Source organism: Impatiens glandulifera, chromosome 8 (genome assembly GCF_907164915.1).
Source record: "Impatiens glandulifera chromosome 8, dImpGla2.1, whole genome shotgun sequence".
Classification (NCBI taxonomy): domain Eukaryota; kingdom Viridiplantae; phylum Streptophyta; class Magnoliopsida; order Ericales; family Balsaminaceae; genus Impatiens; species Impatiens glandulifera.
The window spans coordinates 46,643,109-46,662,870 of record NC_061869.1 but is presented as its reverse complement, the minus strand read 5'-3'; the positions used below and the strand labels follow the sequence as shown (position 1 = coordinate 46,662,870).

At 29.0% G+C, this 19,762-nt stretch overlaps 2 protein-coding genes across 2 annotated transcripts; one reads left to right on the top strand and one right to left on the bottom strand.

Annotated features, from left to right (window-relative positions):
- Positions 1-643: 643 nt before the first annotated feature.
- Positions 644-1,327, bottom strand: LOC124913396. Its single transcript, XM_047453980.1, has one exon. It carries the CDS (start codon positions 1,325-1,327, stop codon positions 644-646), a length of 684 nt encoding a protein of 227 aa, XP_047309936.1.
- An 11,124-nt stretch (positions 1,328-12,451) lies between these two features.
- LOC124911857 (F-box protein SKIP22-like) lies at positions 12,452-13,960 on the top strand. The gene has a single exon (XM_047452389.1). It carries the CDS (start codon positions 12,555-12,557, stop codon positions 13,719-13,721), a length of 1,167 nt encoding a protein of 388 aa, XP_047308345.1. The 5' UTR covers positions 12,452-12,554; the 3' UTR covers positions 13,722-13,960.
- Positions 13,961-19,762: the final 5,802 nt, after the last annotated feature.

Genomic DNA, 19,762 nt, shown 5'->3' with positions numbered 1-19,762 from the left:
ATGCACATTAAAACAAAACCTTTGAAAGTATGAGATTAGCAAGAAAAACTTTTGACAACATATCAAATAGACCATTCATTCTTTCAGCATAAGACCAACTTTAATAGTTGTACCTCCAGCTTCATAGACCTGTGTGGATATATTTGTACCATCATAACTCTATATAAATGTGTCTACACATTATAGCTCTGTGTAAATGTTTTTATACCATCATCATAATATTAATATAATAAAGACAAGAAAAATATAGATTAAAGTAACAAATGCAGATTAGATCAAAACAAAATTTGAAAGTATGAAATCAAAAAATATCTTTTCACTACATATCACATAAATCATGCAAATATTTAATCTTTCACCATAAAACTAACTTTAATAGTTGTACCTTCATTATCATGGATATGTGTGGAAGTATCTATACCGTCATTACTATGTATAGATGTATTTATAACATTATAATTATGTGTAGATGTTCCTGTACCATTGTTATCAAATTAATATAGTAAGACAAGAAAATGCAGATTACATAAAAAAATCATAACATTAAATTACCTGTATTTTTTCTTGGCGGAGCATTGGCTATGCCACCACCATTTTCTTTTTTACATCCTCTCTTGTTGTGGTCTTCTTGTCCACATTTAGTTCAATGCATCAATATATCTCTTTGAGACATTTTTCCATGAGATTTAGGTTCTTCAGGAGCACGTCTTCTTTTCTTTTTAGGCCTACCAGCTGATCTTCCCACTTTTGGCGGTAAAATTTTTAAGTTACAATCACTATGCCAAAACTTGTCCCCCCTCAAAGGATTTACGTCAAATGAATATGTTTTCAAGTATGCATTTTTCTTGTACCAATGAGAAACATAATCTTCTAAAGTGCCATTATTAGCATAATTAATTGCTCGAACAACATGAGCACACGGAATGCCACTTATATTCCATAGTCGACAAGAGCATATTTCGTTGAAAAGATCAACGGTATGTCTATGGTTACCTTGGGTTATTTCATAACCTTTACCACCAAAAAAGAATACGTGACATTCATGATGTTGAGATTTACTAACTTCAAGCAATTCTTTGGCCTTGGGTGAGATGTTGTGGGGCCACTTATGCACTAATATGTGATTCTTAATTCTCTTGTTCGTGACATCCCTCCTTATTAAATCTAACATAATGCAAATATATTTCTCCCTAGAAACAAAGATACTAGAGTTAAAACTCTCGCACATATTGTTCTCAACAATATCACATTTTGTTGTCTCATGTTGAAATGCCTTTGTCCATATTTTTTCTGGTACAGAAATAACTTTAGCAGCAGCCCCATCCATTAAAGTAATCAATTTTAGAATATTGGCAAATAATTGTTCAGGATATGTTGATCTTGCACAATTCCAAAACTGCATTTTGAGGTCATCACCTCTAAATTTTCTAGACCAATTGGCATACCAATGCCTTGCACAAAACAGTGCTCCGATTCTAGAAAAACAATTTTGACTACCGCTATTAATTCCTGTAATTATACGAAACCATAAACAATTTAAGTATTAAAATAAAATGTAAAGAATATTTCTGATTTAAGAAATTAGATCAAAGGATTACCTTTTGCATGTCCGACATAATAGTTAAACCAAAACCATCAAAGAAATTAGATCCAATGTCTTTGGATAAAAGATCAAAAAACCAACATCACGAGTCTTTTCTCTCCAGTTCAACCACAACCCATGCAAGAGGGTACATCCGATTATTTGCATCTCGACCAACTACAGATAACAATTGACCCTTAAAAATAGTTTTCAAAAAACAGATGTCCACTCCAATTATAGGTCTACAACTAGTTAACCAACCCTTCTTCACCGCATCCAAGCATACATAAATTCTTTAAAATTGTAACTCATTTGTTTCTTCATCTCTTATTAATTTCAACTTAGCACTTGACCCGGGATTGCTAGATTTTATCTCCTCAATATAGCTAAATAACTTTTGGTACTCTCTCAAACCATTACCTTTTAACTTTTGCAAAACAAGAGTTTTGGCTCTCGCAACCTTGGATTGTGTGACTTCGGCATTAAGTTATATCTTACATAATTCCATGATAACTTTCAATGTAATTGTAGAATCTATTTTAATCCTCTTCTCAAACTTCAATGCAATGAACTGAGCCATTACTAAACCAATTTTGTTATATGTATAATAAGTATGTTCTAATTGAATAGTCTTGATCATCCAAGTCTTATAAGTCTTATCTTTGCTAACCCACATGACCCATGGGCACTTACCATTATTACATATAGCCTTGATTCTCTTATTGTCAACATGTCTTAACTTTAAAGCAACTTTCTTCTCACAACAATATTCCGTTATTGCAATTTTCACATCTTCCTTAGACTTAAAAGTCATACCAACCATAAACTTGTTATTCCCACTGTCATTAAGATTATAAGTGCGTCTTCGACTTTGTTTTATCATTGGTTCATAAACCAAGTTCTCTAGATTAAAATGTTCATAATCAATATCTAATTCACCTACTTCATATATAAAGCTTCCACAATCAGAATCGTCATAGGTATTTTCACTCATATCATCACTTCGTTGTTCTTCATTGTGATTTTCGGAATTAGATGGTGGATGCTCATACATAGAATCTTCATCACTATCTTCTAAAACAAGTTCTTCGCGTTCATTGACTTCTTCATGTTCAACTTTTACTTCAGTTTCTTCTTCGACGACTACTTCAACTTCTTCTTATACCACTATTTCAACTTCTACATCAGCTTCTTCTTTATCAACTTCAACATTTATTTCTTTTGACAATTGACTTGGTCCACCATCAATATATCTCATGCAATCCTCATTATCAAAATCGAATAGTTTCTCTAGCTCATGAACTATGTAGATTTCAATCTTCTTATAGTCAGCTAAATATAAAGACATTAATAATACATCCTTGTCATCTTTGATCTCTTTAAGCCCCGTTGTTAAATTTTGATCAGGTATACAATAAAATAACTCAAAATACCATACTTTTATAGCCAACCTTCGAAACAACATCGATTATATCCCATATGCACAATGTATCCAAATCACTTTGAATCCATTAACATATTTGGTGGCTTCTTTAGGACTAATATGAAGTGTTCCTCCATGATGTATAATTAATTTATAACCGTTCCAACTGAATAAAATACATTTAATTCAAATATCAATATATACCCAAACATAATAATTATAATGATAAAGACAATAATATGTCCTAAAAAATAGACTATAATATTGAATTCTTCTTTCTAAAAATAGACCAAACAATGTAACTGTTTATCCCAAAATTTTCTCTAATTTATTGTATATAAAAGTAGATTCTAATTTAAAAACTTTAACTCTAGATACAAATAAGAACAAATTTTCTTCTTCACTATCCAACTCTATCTACAAAAACTATTCTATCTTCATTGAGTCTACATATTAACCTTTCAGCTCGATAATGAATGTTTAATGTCCAGATTTACTTAAAAGACAACTAGCAATGAATGTTTCCTATATTTAACATATAACATAAGGATCGATCCTAACTATTAAACATTTATAAATTAACCAACTGAACACTATGAAGTAATCTCATTTCTATTAATCTACAAATTATCCTACTCTTATTAATTTGTATCGAGATCTTAACTTTCCTTATTATGTGATAATATTGTATTTTGTAATCTTTGGAAATTCAATTCATTGGGATATTATGCAAATTAATAAGAGTATGATAATAGAAATGAGATTACTTCATAGTATCTAAATACAAATAAGGACAAACATTTATAAGTTAACATAAATAAATGTTTAAAATCCAAATTTGTAGACATAACTGTTTTTTCAACTCTATCTACATACGGTTCTGTAATAGAAAAATTGTAAAACTAATCTAGACATACCTTTCTTTTTCACTGTCCATATTGACGACTAGCTAAGGTGAAGTCTTAGGACGAGTATCACGAGAAGAGAAAGAACCAGTTCACATCATCATCAATCATCAAAAATCTGAACAACCAGGTAAAGGGTAATGATATAATTACACAACAATCGCTATGCAACTTGAAGAAGGGCTAACAATTAGAATTGGATTATCAGATTATGTTGTAATACAACCATCTTCAGAAAACAGTTATCCAATTTCAGAAAAGAATAGTAACATCATCTATTATATTTTAGTATCAGAATCACATAATATAAAATTACTGAGAATAGTAATAGTATCTACTATATTTCACATAATAGAGAATTACTAAATCCAAGATCAAAATAGTGAATAGAATGGATATAATCCATAATTCTAATCACACCTCGTGATGTGAATAAAATGATAGGACCAAAATCCTACATCACTGTAATTTGAAATGCAAGAAGTAGAAGAACTCGTTTTCAATGAATACGAACAGGTCGCGACTCTAGAAGAAGAACAACAGCCTGTCGCGATTCCAGACGAACAGAAGCCCCACAATGCCACCTAGAGCGAAATGGTGGATATCACAGGAAGAAAAAGAAACAGTTCATATCATCATCAATCATCAAGAAACCTGAAATAGAACCAGTTCACATCATCATAAATCATCAAGAAACCTGAAACAGATGTGAAATTTGCATAGAAATAGTGGTGTCGCAGAATAGGAAGAACCAGTGAATATAATCATCGATTGTCAAAAACCTAAATCAGAAATGTGAAGTTTGAGTATAAATGGTGGCGAATGTTCGGGAATAAGAAGAATTTGCTTAAATCATCATCAATTATCAAGAAATTTGAAACAAGAATGTGAAGTTTGACTAGAAGCGGATCGGATTGAAATGAGAGACTAAAGTTTGGGTGGATTTCCATTAGATAGAGTAGATAGAGTGGAAGAGAAGACTGAGAGAAGTTAACGGTCTGTTTGTTTTAATAAAATTATAATTTTTAATTTTGTTAGAATAAAAAAAATGGATATTGACGTGGCAAATTAATTATACTATGTGTTGTCCACCTGTCAAAATATTAATTAAATTCCGTCTATTATAGTGTAAATTTGACAACAATGTTAAAGGTTAAGTGTTAAAATGATATATTTTAAGTTAGATGGTAAATATGAAAAATATTAACAAGGAAAGTTATAAATATGATATTCTTCCTGTTAAATAAATAGTTATTTTAAGATGAAATGAATATAAAAAATCATTCTATTTGTTGCCTATTTTTCTATAATTTGTTTAGGATAAAATGTAAAACGTTTATTCCAAATATTTTTTTGTTTTGGCCTTAATCTTTAATTAATTTGATTAATTAGCACAATAATTAATCATAAATAATTATCTTAAATGAGTTTTTGGTCATATGGTTAATTATTTTGATTTTATTTATTCAAAAATACTTCAAAGTAATTATTTTAATATTATAAATTAAAGCGTAAATTTTGAATGTTTATAGTTATAAAACAAACTTATATTGAGTATTCTTCTATTTTTGGTCTATATGGTACAAAATCTCCATTTCATAATTAAATTGACCACGTGGTTGGTCTTCTAGGATTTTTTTTTATTGATAGTGTGTTCATTTATTTGGTTTTAATTATTCGAGTTTTCTAACTTTTTGATTAATTTTGTAAAAGAAAATATAAAATGATTAATCATAATTTTTTTTTACAGATTGTAACAGAAAATTATTTTTAGGTATATTTGGCTGAATTTTATTATTTTGAGAAGCTTGTAGTATGTGTAACTTTTGTTTGTTGGTTCCAAAAAATAAAAATTAAATTTCTGCCTGACCAAGATATTTAAACCTAACATTTTTGCATTTTAATCTGACCTCCTTGCTATCTATTTTTTAAGGTTTTACTCACGACTTTTGTCACGGCCCAATCTTCCTGGCCCAAAAAGAGGAGGAGACTTAAGCCCGCTTAAGCCCAACGCAAAGAATATTCTAGCTGGAAGGCAGGTGTCAGATTAGTGCATCACTAATTGACAATTAGAAGGAATCCCTAAATTAGTGCATCACTAATTGACAATTATAAGGAATGCCCTAAATTAGTGCGTCATTAATGTAATAGCTAGAATTAGTCATATAAATAAATACCTTTGATGTATTACTTTGTAAATCACCAAGTATTCAAGTGATATAATATTATTCTTTGTAAGAGTTTACTCTCTCTCTAGAATTCTTGTGTCAATTCTATTAAGCGTCGAGTGTTGCGTCGAGTAAGACTGATTAGTTACTCGTTCTTGTGAAGATCGTAACTAGTGCCGCACGGATCGTTAGTGAAAAGACTAAGCCCGTGACAATTGGTATCAGAGCTAAAATGACGAAGAGATCGGATGAAAGTTCAAACGTCGTGGACGAAGTAAAGAATCTTCCCCACGGGACCGGAGAAGATGGTAGGAATCCTCGCAAAGTTCAGGCGGGAGGATCCAAAACTACCAAAGAAAGAGAGAGATCAAGAGATGTTATCGTTGACATTATCGCAAGGTTGGAGAAGATAGAACTCACCGTGGCGTACGGACAAGATAATGATGGGGCCTTGAGGAACGCATTACCGAGCTTGAGAAGGAGAGAGACGAGCTCCGAGAAGGAATTCAAAGTGCCCTAAACGAGGACTTGTCCAAATGTCAAGAGCAAACTCAGATCATGGAGCAAACCCTTCTTGGTGAAATCAGTACCTTGACCAAGAAACTCGAGATAATGACTTCTAAGTTTCAAGCTACTAAAGAGGATGTGGCATTACTCAAGAAGGCGGTTGCGCAAGAGTGCGGACGCGCGCCTATAGGAGTCCTTAATCCGACAAGGATAGACGTTCCAAGACCTAAAGTGTATTTAGGTGAGAGGGACGCAAAAGAGATTCACAATTTCTTATGGGGTCTAGATCAGTACTTCAAAGCACTCGGCCTAGTGGAAGATGAGATAAAGATAGATACTGCCACGGCGTACCTATAAGACACCGCAATTCTGTGGTGGATAGAAGAAGTAGTGACATAGAACGAGGTCTATGTTCTATCAATATCTAGGGTGAATTCAAGGAGAAACTCAAGAGACAGTTCTATCCTGAAAATGTCATTCGAGAATCAAGGGCCAAGTTGTAGAGGCTCTCACAAAGAGGGAGTATCAAGGAGTATGTGAAGGAGTTTATCGCTACTCTCCTTGAGATCCTTAACTACTCAGACGATGAAGCCTTGTTTTCCTTCACTGATGGTCTACAAATGTGGGCGAAGTTGGATTTGGAACAGCGTGGTGTCCAAGATCTAAACTCCGCTATTGTCGTGGCTGAATCTCTTGTTGAAATGAGAAGGCAAGAGAAACCAAAGTCGACCTATGAGAGGAATGACAAGGGAGAAAATGGTGGAGACCATATCTATAATAATGAAGACCCAGTTAAGTTTACCAAACCCAATGGTAAAAGAGATCGGGACGAGAAACATGGAGAGAGACCCCGGATAAAGTGTTTCTTTTGTGAAGGGCTGCACAAAGCAAGAGAGTTCCATATGAAGAACAAACTATCTGCATTGATGGAGGAGCAAGAACGTCTAAATGATGAAGCTCGATTGGGGTCGTTAAACCTACTTAGTGCCATTACAACAAAGTTTGTGGAGCCAAAGTCTGCGAAAAAAGGACGACTATTCATGGAAACAAAAGTAAGAAACCATTTGGTTAAAGCTTTGTTGGATACGGGAGCCAACAACAACTTTCTAGAGGTAAAGGAGACGGGAAGACTGGGAATCAAGTACACTAAGGAGCAATGGTGGCTTAAAGCAGTCAACTCGGCACCAAGTGCAACTTATGGAGTTGCTCGTAATGTAAAGATCAACTTTGGGGAGTGGACTGGCCTTCTGGACTTCTCCATTATTGACATGGACGACTACAAAATGGTTCTAGGCATAAAGTTCTTAGACAAGGTAAACGCCTTCCTACTCCCTTCTTCCAATATGATGTACATTCTAGAGAGAGGCAATACTTGCACAATACTTTTAACAAGAGAGGGCAAGAGAGAAACTAGGCACCTATCTGCCATGCAACTCTCAAAAGGTGCGAAGAAGACCCCCCTCCCCCTTCATCTTTTGTCACCGTTAAAGAAGATGAGAGAACTGTGTCTAAAGAGAAAATACCTCCAGAAGTTACAATTGTCCTAGAGAAAGGTCATGATGTAATGCCCAATGGATTATCAAAGAAACCCCACCATAAGAGAGAGGTGGATCACAGAGAAGAGTTAGTCAAATGTATTAAACCATCGGCGGCGGTTCTTTATCGCATAAAACCTCCCAAATTGGAGGAATTGAAGAGGAAACCTGAGAAGTTGCCTTTCAAGAAAGAGAAGCGCGTAATAACCACGACTGCCAAAAAAATGAAGAAATGGGAGGACAAGAAGAGAAAACACGTGGAGTTTGGAGGAAACCGAGTGATAGTAAAACTTCTCCTCCATCAAGGGAGATGATTTTACAAAGTTCATAAGGGGAATGTGAGACAATACAAAGGCCCTTTCTTAGAGAAGAAACGGGTTGGAAATCTAGCATATCGCTTAAAACTTCTTTCGCATGTGGGGACATCATTCAGGCCTACAAGGAGGACGGGATGAGGACGTCGCCAGATTGAGTGGGGGAGAATGTCACGACCCAATCTTCCTAGCCAAGAAGAGGATGAGGCTTACGCCCGCTTAAGCCCAACGCAAGGAATATTCTAGCTGGAAGGCAGGTGTCAGATTAGTGCATCATTAATTGACAGTTAAAAGGCATATCCTTGATTAACGCATCACTAATTGATAGTTAAAAGGGATGTCCTTGATTAGTGCATCACTAATTGACAATTAGAAGGAATCCCTAAATTAGTGCATCACTAATTGACACTTATAATGAATGCCCTAAATTAGTGCGTCATTAATGTAATAGCTAGAATTAGTCCTATAAATACCTTTGATGTATTACTTTATAAATTACCCAGTATTCAAGTGATATAATATTATTCTTTGTAAGAGTTTACTCTCTCTCTAGAATTCTTGTGTCAATTCTATTAAGCATCGAGTGTTGCGTCGAGTAAGGCTGACTAGTTATTTGTTCTTACGAAGATCGTAACTAGTGCCGCACGGATCGTCAGTGAAAAGACTGAGCACATGACACTTTGCTTTTACAAGGGAGTAATCCTATAGTTTTAGGTTATAGAATAGGTAGAAACTTATAAACATATTGATAGTATAACAGCCTTCTTTAATTGAAAATCGTGTAAACCTTGTATTTTAAATAAATGATTTTTTTTAGTAGAGACAATCTTTTGGGGTGAGCACATGAGACATAACGCCAAGTCCCTTTCTCATGTGTAACCAAGCACCAAATTCTTAAAACATAATCTTTAAATTATTCCTAACTTGTTTAAGAAGTAATAGGAGGTGACTCTTTATTAAGCCAACTACATCACGCTCTTGTTAGAAAATCCAACATCCAATTCATCATCTCACTTTAGAATAAGACAACTCCTAAGAGACAATCTTCTTTTCCATTTTCCGAGATTTGATAGGAATGTAAACCAATGGATTATCTAACAAAGATAAATTGATAAACTTGTCTTTTGTTTTCCTAAAAAACAGTATTCGGGTTGAGTCTAACATTTAAATTTATCATCCCTGCTCACAAGACACGAGCGAAAAGTATGGCATGGGGAACCGACCAATTTCGAGTACGAACTTCTCCTTAAAGATGGAGAGTCGATTTTATAAACGTACAAAATGTGAACTCCAGGTTTGCATTGTTAGTTCGTGTTTGATGCCCTCTCATTATATTTTTGTTGTTTGATTAGTGTAAGATCTTCACGGTTTTACGTTTTTACAGTTTGGCCAACTATTTGTTTCGAGTTAAGTATAATTCGATTCACAATATTGTCACCAATTTTCTCTACGCTTTTTAAATCGATTCCTCCCCGAGAACTCTTATTATTTTCTGTTTGTTTTTTAGTTTTTTGAAAAATGCTCTTATATTGTTCTTAAATCGATTTTCTTTGTTAGAAATTATGTAGTTTCTCTTCCCCTAAAGTGAGATGAGGAACCGGATGTTGGATTCTAAAAGGTACTATGCTTATTCTGTTTTTAGAAATGATTATTGAATGTCTATAGTATTAGATGAAGATGAAAATGAGAGTGATGGACAAATCTTGTAGGACGAGAAAGCATAAAATGAGGAATAATATCCAAATTTATTAGAATAATATTCTACCAACATGGAATTGTGTTAGAAGTATGTATGAATTTTTCTTGTGATCTTTAGAGTTATGTAACTTAAGTTATGATTTCACAAAGTTAATGAAAGTTGAAAATAATTTCAAGCATTTTTTGTTAATAAAATTATTCTTAAACATTTTCTATTTTTCCAGACTTTTATAAAAATGTGTTGATGTGCTTAAATTAGAAAAGAAGCTAAAAGAATAAAAGAGAGAAGCAAACTAGTCCTTCAATGGCTCGGATTAGGTTTGGGGCTACCTAGGTTCTCCTTCAGGCTCAAGAGCTCACTTAGGCAAGGGACCTTTGGTTTAGATAACTCGGGTTAGCATTCGTATCTAAAGAAGGCTAATAAAAAATATGGCTAGCTGAGATGGTCCAGAAGGTAGCGAAAATACAAGGGGGAAAGGGTCCAAAACATTTTATGTTTAAATTTTATTTTCCTTAGTTTTTATTTTATGTGCATAGTGATAATATTTTGAGAGATATTTACGAGTTAGAATGATAAATCTCAAAATTGTCATATCTAATATTAGCCATATGTTCGGATTTGACAATACATACCATAATCAAAGGGTACAATATCACATTTAGCTAATCGAAGCTCCATGTTCACATGCATTTCTTTAAGCCTTCTCATCAACACTACAACTGATTATAGGTATTACATCGCGAGTATCTACTAACTATTGTCAACCAGAATAGCTTCATCGTGCAAACTCTAATAGAGGACTCAATCAATCATTTAAGTGATTGCCGATACAAGATGAGTGATCATCCATCACCATCATTTTCTTGGGAGCTTTAAATTTTTCGAACAAGTCAAAATGTAATTTTTTAGTAGAGGGACTTAGACGGTTTTTTAACAAAATTTGCAAAAATTTATTCTAAATAATTGAAATTGGGCGTTTAGTTTTTAACTTATTTCAAACATCCAAACTAATTTAGAATTATCACATAACACATGTAGAACTAAACTCTATCGGAAGATTAAGCAATATAAAGCTAGAACATGAAAATGACATCTTATCTTCCAATAGATTTTTTGAAATATTATAGCGTTAACGAAGAATGGAAATGATTTGAGTTCTTACATTGTAGGTAAATAAATGAGTCTAAGAACAAGCTACAATCGACCTTACAACAAAGAGACCTCTAACTCAAAAACCCAAAAACCTTTAAGCTTCAAAACTTGAATAATGACGATTTTTGTTTTTCTCCTCCTCCTCACTAACTCCTCTCTTCTCGAAATGACGCGGGCTATTAAAGTTAGCATGGCATCGAGCCTTTCTCCAAACGGCCTGAATTCATTGTTTTTTTGTGATTTGGCCAAAAAAATCATTGACGAAATTGGCTTTACCCAAATTTTGAATTCGTGCGAGCGTTTAGTAAAAGTATCACAATCTTTTTGTGATCATTCAAGTATTTGGCGATGTTAGCTTTTTCAAAAATGGATTATTTTTCTGATGTAGTCGCTGCCGCCTAGAGAATAGGTATTTAAATTTAGTTCTCCTATGAGTGTTTTCCTTGATTGCGGCATTTATTGACCACGTCGGGAGCCTAGACTTTTTCTCCCCCTTTGATTTGGCTTACGCCTTGACCACTAGGCCTTAGTGAAACACATTTTGGGTATGGGTGACCTGCTATACATATTGATTTGACTTGTTATATTTTATTTTCACCAAAATAAAAATACAAACACAATTAAATTAATTAATAAACATATTTTATATTCTAAACCTATTTGTTCTATTTTTAGGTTTTATTTAAATTAATCCGAAATTTAATTATTTTGGAATTCAATTACTAAATATATAATCTCAAATTAATTATTTGTTTAAATTCTATACAATTAGTTCCGTAAAAAACAATTCTGAAATATTTAGTTAGTTGTTGATATATTTAAAATTATAATAGATAGACGTAAAAAGTGATTATCTACAAATATATAACAAAATATATTTCTTTCTTTTTTTAAAAGAAAATATATCAACCATTTACATAAATTAATTATTATTATTATTTTGATAAACAAATTAGAAAAGGAAAAAAGAAGTGGTCAAGGAAATTACATCAATTAGTTATCATAAAATATTCTTAAAATTTATTTCTTATAAAATTTTATTATTTTTTAGACCAATCAAATTGTATCGAATAATTTTTACTTCACAAATTATTATAATTATGATTATAAAAAATATCAATTTTGTTTGCGATAAATAATATACATACTAACTCAGAAATCCTCTCCATTCATCTTCTGCCTTTACTTCATTTTGCTCTCTCCACAATTCCCCTTCTTCTTCTTCCTCGTCGACCACTGCCATAAGTGTATCTAAACCTAATCTTCAAGATGGTTACCTTCACGCCTCAGGATACTCTTCCCTCCCTCGGTATTACATCAGATGATCCCGTTTTCGCTTCCCCTCCATCTTTCTCAGAAACCCTAGGTATAGAAAACATAGCGATTACGATCGATCCACAGGATTCCGAAGAAAAATCCTCTACTGAAACTGATTTTATGATACAATCGTCCGCGGTTTGTGAAATCAGAGATAATGACACCCTATCTGCAAATATCGAAAATTTTGACACTAAACCTGAAGATATGGATATCGACGACTCAATTCCAGAAGCGAGGAAAGATTTTTCCGTGCCATTTTTTCTCAGGAAAATATTTCGAGAGGAAATTGGTGACAGTACTACTGGAGGTGGTGTCCACAGGTTAATTGCTATAGCAGTTCATGCCGTGCTGATAGATTCAGGTTTCGTTGCTTTTGATCCTGTTTCAAATAAGAAGATTGAACGTTTTCACCTTCCTAATGAATTTTTTTCTTCGGAACAAACGCTGTCTCTCTGTTATACCCTCCCTGAGATCATTGATGAAAAGATGGAAACTCAAACAGCAGTCTTGAAATTCCAAGGTTTGGGAAAATACATGTCCATATATGGCTCTTTGACTAAGAATGGTTACGGGACACATTGGGTTAGGTTTGATAAAAACCGACTTAGTTTCTTCCTGAATCTCGTATGGGCAAATTTCGATTTGGCTATTGAATTGGCTGACCATGCATACCCTCAAAAGGAAGTTTTTGAATTTTGGAAAACGGTAAAGGATAAACTTGCTTTGCCTCTCTTAATCGATTTATGTGATAGGGCTGGCTTAACTCCTCCACCATGTTTCATGCGTCTTCCTATAGATATTAAGCTTATAATTCTAAAAGCTCTTCCTGGTAATGACTTAGCGAAAACTGCGTGTGTTTGTTCGGAATTACGATACTTGTGTTCCAATGATGAAGACCTATGGAAGCAGAAATATGAAGAACAGTTTGGCAGTGGAACAGCAACAGATGGACAATGGAAATATAAGTTTGGAAAAAGCTGGGAACAGAATAGGAAGAGTGGGGTTTTAAGGAGTGCTTTGAGGATGAGGATCTGGCCATATACGGTTTGGGGTCCTAGAAGGAATGTGCATCCGGTTTGGGGTTCTGAATTTGAACCTCAATTTAGATTTTATTAAAGGCAGCAATTTGGGAGGACTTAGTCTCTAATTTGGGAGGACTTAGTCTCTAAGTCGACATTTACACCAAAATGAGTTTGAAAATGGGTTTTTCGGTTGGAGATGGTCTAAGTCAGATAACTTTATAAGTCTTTGGTGAATTATGTTAAAGATAGATCTATTTTATGATAACTGTTCTAGGTTTCATCTAATAAACCATCATCCTATGCATTGGATCAAGTTTTATTTATTTATTTCAATTATTATAAGGAAGTAAGAATTTAGCTAACTTATTTTATGCTATGTTTTTCACAAAGTGTTTTGAGGCTTGTTTGGTGTTGTTTAATGATAAAATGGATTATTTGTGTCAAATGACCAAATTCATCATATGAATTGGTACTTTTAGGAATGTTGTAGAGATTTAAAATATTGGTTTTGGGGTATTTTAATTGATTGTTTGAAGTATTTGATAGAGTTCAAAGGATGTTGGATAAGGATTAATTTGGTTTAAGCTGAGGCCTTGTTTGATCTAGTGTTAGTTGAATAACCAAATGCTTATTTTTAAATAAACCTTGTTTTATGTACCTTATTGAATTAAGGTTTTTGGGTCAAAAGACATAAGGGTATAAATTATATAAAGAGTTTTGTTTTTTCTTATATTTGAACTATGAGATAGGTTAGTACAAATTGTTATATGGAATTTGAATAGTTAATTATTTAAAAATAATCAATAGACCCAAACAATAGGGCTTAGGCCTCCATATCTTTGGCATTTGATTAACCATAACTTAAAAATATAACGTGTTTTTTTATCAAGTCATTTAATTCATTAACTAAAATATTATTTATTTTAAATTATTATTTTATTATATATAAATACTTTTAAATTTTAAAAAAAAATTATTAACTCAAAATTATGAAAATTATGATTAGGTTATTTAATTAACCCAAAGCTCCATACTTGTTCACATAATCTAATAACTTTTCAAGGTTTGACCTCATCATGTGTTATAGATTATGCCTGCAAATGAGTCGAGTCGAGTTCAAGCTTGCTCGAGCTCGACTCGATTAAGTATTTATTAGCTCGACTCGAACTCAAGCTCGAACGAGCTTATAAATTTGAGCTCGAGTTTGACTCGACTATATTACCTACAAGCTCGGCTCGACTCGAAAGCTTGAACAAAAATTTAATTTTTAAGTTCGAACTCGATTCTAGCTCGAACTCGAACCAAATTTATTTATAAAATTAAAATATTAATTTTTCATACATATTAATAATTTAAAACATGATATTTCAAAATTAAAATATGAAACCATCATAACTATTCAAAATTCTAAAACATAATAATCCAAAACATTAAATCACTATTATTAATTAAAATTCTAAAACATAAAATTTAAAAATTAAAGTACAAAACTATAAAAGTTGTTTGAACATTTAATATATTAATTTTTTTAACTCATGTTCTTCAATCATAACACATATACCTGCATTCAATAATATGAAATGTTTAATCTTAAAAATAATTAATATAAAAAATAAATGTTAAAACAAATAACTAAAATTTAACTTATTTTAAGAGGTAGATATTGGTAACCAAATTTCTTGATATGTCTTCTCTTTCTGAAAAAATGAAAAATTAATTAAATAGGTGATAAAATAGTATGTAACATAATAATTTAATAATAAAAACTTACTTTAGTCTTTTTTTTCATTCCATATATATCGAAGCCAATCACCCCACAAAGTAGAGTTTGCACTGTATTCGTAGATAGTGATCACCCCACAAAACAGAGTTTGTATTCGTAGACAGTGATGAACAGTAAGAATTAATGACTCTTGTCCCAACACTAAATGTTACTCTAAATTTCAATCTCATTAAATTCATCTAATATTAATGATAAATAAAAGAGATGACTCTTAATAAATATATTGTTAACCTATGACTTTGTATGTGATAAAGTATACTTATATCTATATTAAATTAAAAAAAATTAATATTTTAAATTATAGTAATAATAATAAATTATATCTAAATATTAATTTAAATTTAACTGTTTAATTTTCAAATTTAAATAATAATAATAAATACACAATTACTTATTTTTATTTGTTAATATATATTTTTATTTCTGTGCAGAAAATTATATTATTTTTAAGTATAAAATTTTTTAATGTAATAATTTGTATACATAATTAAATATAATGATTATATAAAATTAATAATAATTTTAATTAAAAAATAAGTCATATATAAAATTAAATTTTAAATTAATACTGTATTTCATTATTAATAAATAATATTTATAATTAATTATATAAATTATAAATTATTATTATTAATAATATTTTATTTTATATAAATAATTAATATTATTTCAATATACAAATATTTTAATAATACATAAATTATTATTTTTTATATATAAAATAATGTAAACCATATAATAATATTATTTATTTTAAAAATATATTTATACAATAATTATATCTTATTTTTTTTTATAAAATTTCATCTAATTAATAATACAAACTACTTATAATAAACATTAAAAATAATTTTAAAAAATATAAGGATAAAATAGTCTTTTACATTTTTTTATTACTTTCTTATACCACCAACCAAACAAAATAATAAAACATATATAATTTATACATATTTTTTATTCTTAACCAAACACTAACCTATATAATTTATATGATATATATATTTGGATTATCAAGAATTTAGCTCACTTATTTTATGCTATTATTTTCAAATGCTTTGTGTTTGTTTAATGTTTGGGATTATTTGTAAAATTACATTAAAAGGTCATTAAATTGTTAGGCCTTCTTTCTTTTCTTCTTAAAAAAAATAAAATTGTAACTAAGACTAATTTGTTTTTGCTCAAAATAATAAAACATATATAATTTATAATTATTTTTTATTATTGAATTTTATTTATACATTTGCATATAAATATATATTTTGTAATAAATTGTTGTTTTACGGGTTAATTTGAATATTGATCAACGAGTTAAATTATACCTAACAAAATATAAATTATATTTCTTTCTAATTCACACAAGTTTTGAATCAAACCTAGTCTTAAATAATGTGAAATTGAAATGTAATTTTTTTTTTTGTTTAAACGTAAAAATAAACTTTACAATTCTATTATGTGTTTTGTATTTTTTTTGTTTTATGAACCCTATTCTTGAATGTAAAATTACCCATTTCTATACAATGTTATATTTTTCTTTTATCAATATTAAAAAATAAAATAAAATAATAAAAAAAAAAAAATATATATATATATATATATATATATATATATATAACTTTTCATATATAAAAAATATATATTCTCACTCTTTATTTATTTCTTCATATAAATTTTTTATTTTTTAATAATTAAATATATAAACTATTTAATTTTTTATTATGTCAAGTTATTCTCTCACCAAATTCTCTCACCTAATCATTTCTTTTATATATATATATAGAGGAGTGATAGAGAACTCACTTAATCATTTCTTTTATATATATATATATAAAGGAGTGATAGAGAAATAGAATTTGGTGAGGGAATTTGGTGATCATTGGTTGGAAAATGTAAAAGTGAGAGGAAAAAGAGAAGAGAGAGAAATTATTTGATTTTTTCAGCGAATAAAATTATGCAAGTCATTCCCTCACCAAATTCCCTCACCGAATTCCCTCACCTAATCATTTCTCATATATATATATATATATATATTAATAATAATAATAATGAGAATTTTGATTGTTATTAGCTAAAAAAATTAAATAATATTTTTTTTTTATTTTCCATTTTCAATTTTTTTTTAACTAATGTGATGTCAAGATTTTTATATTTTTATTATATTTTTTCTAATTAAAAATTAAATATATATATATATATATATATATATATATATATATAAAGGTAAATAATATTTTTCTCTAATTTAATTTATATATGTATATATTATAATTTTTCTATAATTTAAATTAAGATTATAATAGGAGTTATACTAAATTCATTCTCATAATATATATTTATATATATAAAATAAGAAAAAAGTTGTATGTACTTATAGCAAATTGTTTTTCACACTCTGGCCTCACTCTTTAATTAACTCAAAAATTACTTATTTATTTCTTACATTTTTATATATTTATTTTTCTTATCTTATTTATTTTACTTATTTTATTTTATTTAATTATTAAGTTTTTTATCATTAAATATAATTAATTAATTAAATTTTAATAATTTTTTTTCTATTTTATTTATTTAATTAAAAATATAAAATATTATTATTTTTATATTATAATTGTTTAAAATATATAAAATATTAAAGTGTATCTTGATTTAATAAAATATAAATATTTAATATTTTATTATATTATATTATATATATATATATAATTATATTAAAATACGTATAAAAATAATAGTTGAATGATTCAATTTTTTTTATAAATAAAATTATCTATTATCTATTAAATAATAATTAATCTAATTATTATTATTTTAATTAATAATATTATATTTTATTAAATTAGTACACATTTCAATATTTAATATATTTTAAATAATTATAATATAAAAATAATAATATTTTTTATATTTTTAATTAAATAAATAAAGTTAAAAAAACATATTAAAAATTAATTATATTTAATAAAAAAACTTAATAATTAAATAAAATAAAATAAGTAAAATAAAAAAAAAAAAATTAAATATATAAAAGTGATAGGGATAAATAAGTAATTTTGAAGTTAATTGAGGATGGAGAGTGGGGGTGAGAATATGGGAGGGTGAGAAAAGCACCTCCGTACTTATATAACTAACTCAATTAAACGGATAAACTTATAAAAGTTCCTATAAGTACTATTAAAAATTGGCTTATCTAACCTATTTATTAGTAAACTTGGTTAATTTTCGTTTTTTAATAATTATTAATAAATATTCATTTTCTCTCCCTTCTTTTTTTATTAATTAATTAATTTATTTATTTATTTTTACTATTTTTTATTTTTTTATTAATTATTAATCCATTCATCTCCTTTTACTATTTTTTTTTTACTATTTTTCTTTTTTTTATATAACATAATATTATAAACTATAAAATAGTTCAATATTTACTATAAAATTTAATTTTATTAAAAATTATAAATCCTATTGCTATGTTAGTTCATATTATAACATAATTGAGATTTGAGAGCACAAAAGAGTTATTTTGATAGTGTACGAGAATTTAGATTTGACAACTTGTTTGTATTTAAGATCTTTTAGATGTATTTGAGAAATTGTTTTTTAGAGGTTTTGTGAAGGGTTTGTTTTATTGTAATAGACCTTCTATATTTGTGAAAAAAATTTAACAATCTTTTTTTTTAATTCTCTTATACGTTAATATTTTGAGATGGTTTGTTTAATTGTAATAGGTCTTCCAATTTTGTAAAAAAGATTTAACAATTTGTTTTTGATTTTTTTTTTAATATAAACAAAAAAAAGTTAATAGTATTTATGTTTAATCTTTTATTTATGATATATAATTTTTAATAAAATTAAATATTATATTAAATCTTGAATTATTTTATATATTACAATATTATGTTATATAAAAAAAAGAAAATAATAGAAAAATAAATAAAATACTCAAATAAAAAAATAGTGAAAGGAGATAAATGAATTAATTAATTAATAAATAAATAAATAAAAATAAACAATAAAAATAATAAAAGAAACAAAAATAATAAAAGAAGATAAATAGATTAATTAATTAATTAAAAAGAAAGGAGAGAAAAAATGAATATATAATTAATAAATATTAAAATTAAAAAAAAATTAATAGAGTCTATGAGCCAATTTTTAATAATATCAACCACCTAATTGAGCTGGTCATACTTTTTCCTATAAAATAACATCATAAATTATATATATAACTTTATAAGGAGGGATAGAGGGAGAGAGTTTGGTGAGGGAATTTGATAAAGGAATGACCTGGCTTCGATTGGAAAATGTAAAAGTGAGAGGAAAGAGAGAAAAGAAAGAAACCAAGTCATTCCCTCACCAAA

Excerpts from the sequence above, each read along its gene's own strand:
- LOC124913396 (XM_047453980.1), bottom strand. The coding sequence starts at position 1,327 with ATGGATGGGGCTGCTGCTAAAGTTATTTCTGTACCAGAAAAAATATGG.
- LOC124911857 (XM_047452389.1), top strand. The coding sequence starts at position 12,555 with ATGGTTACCTTCACGCCTCAGGATACTCTTCCCTCCCTCGGTATTACA.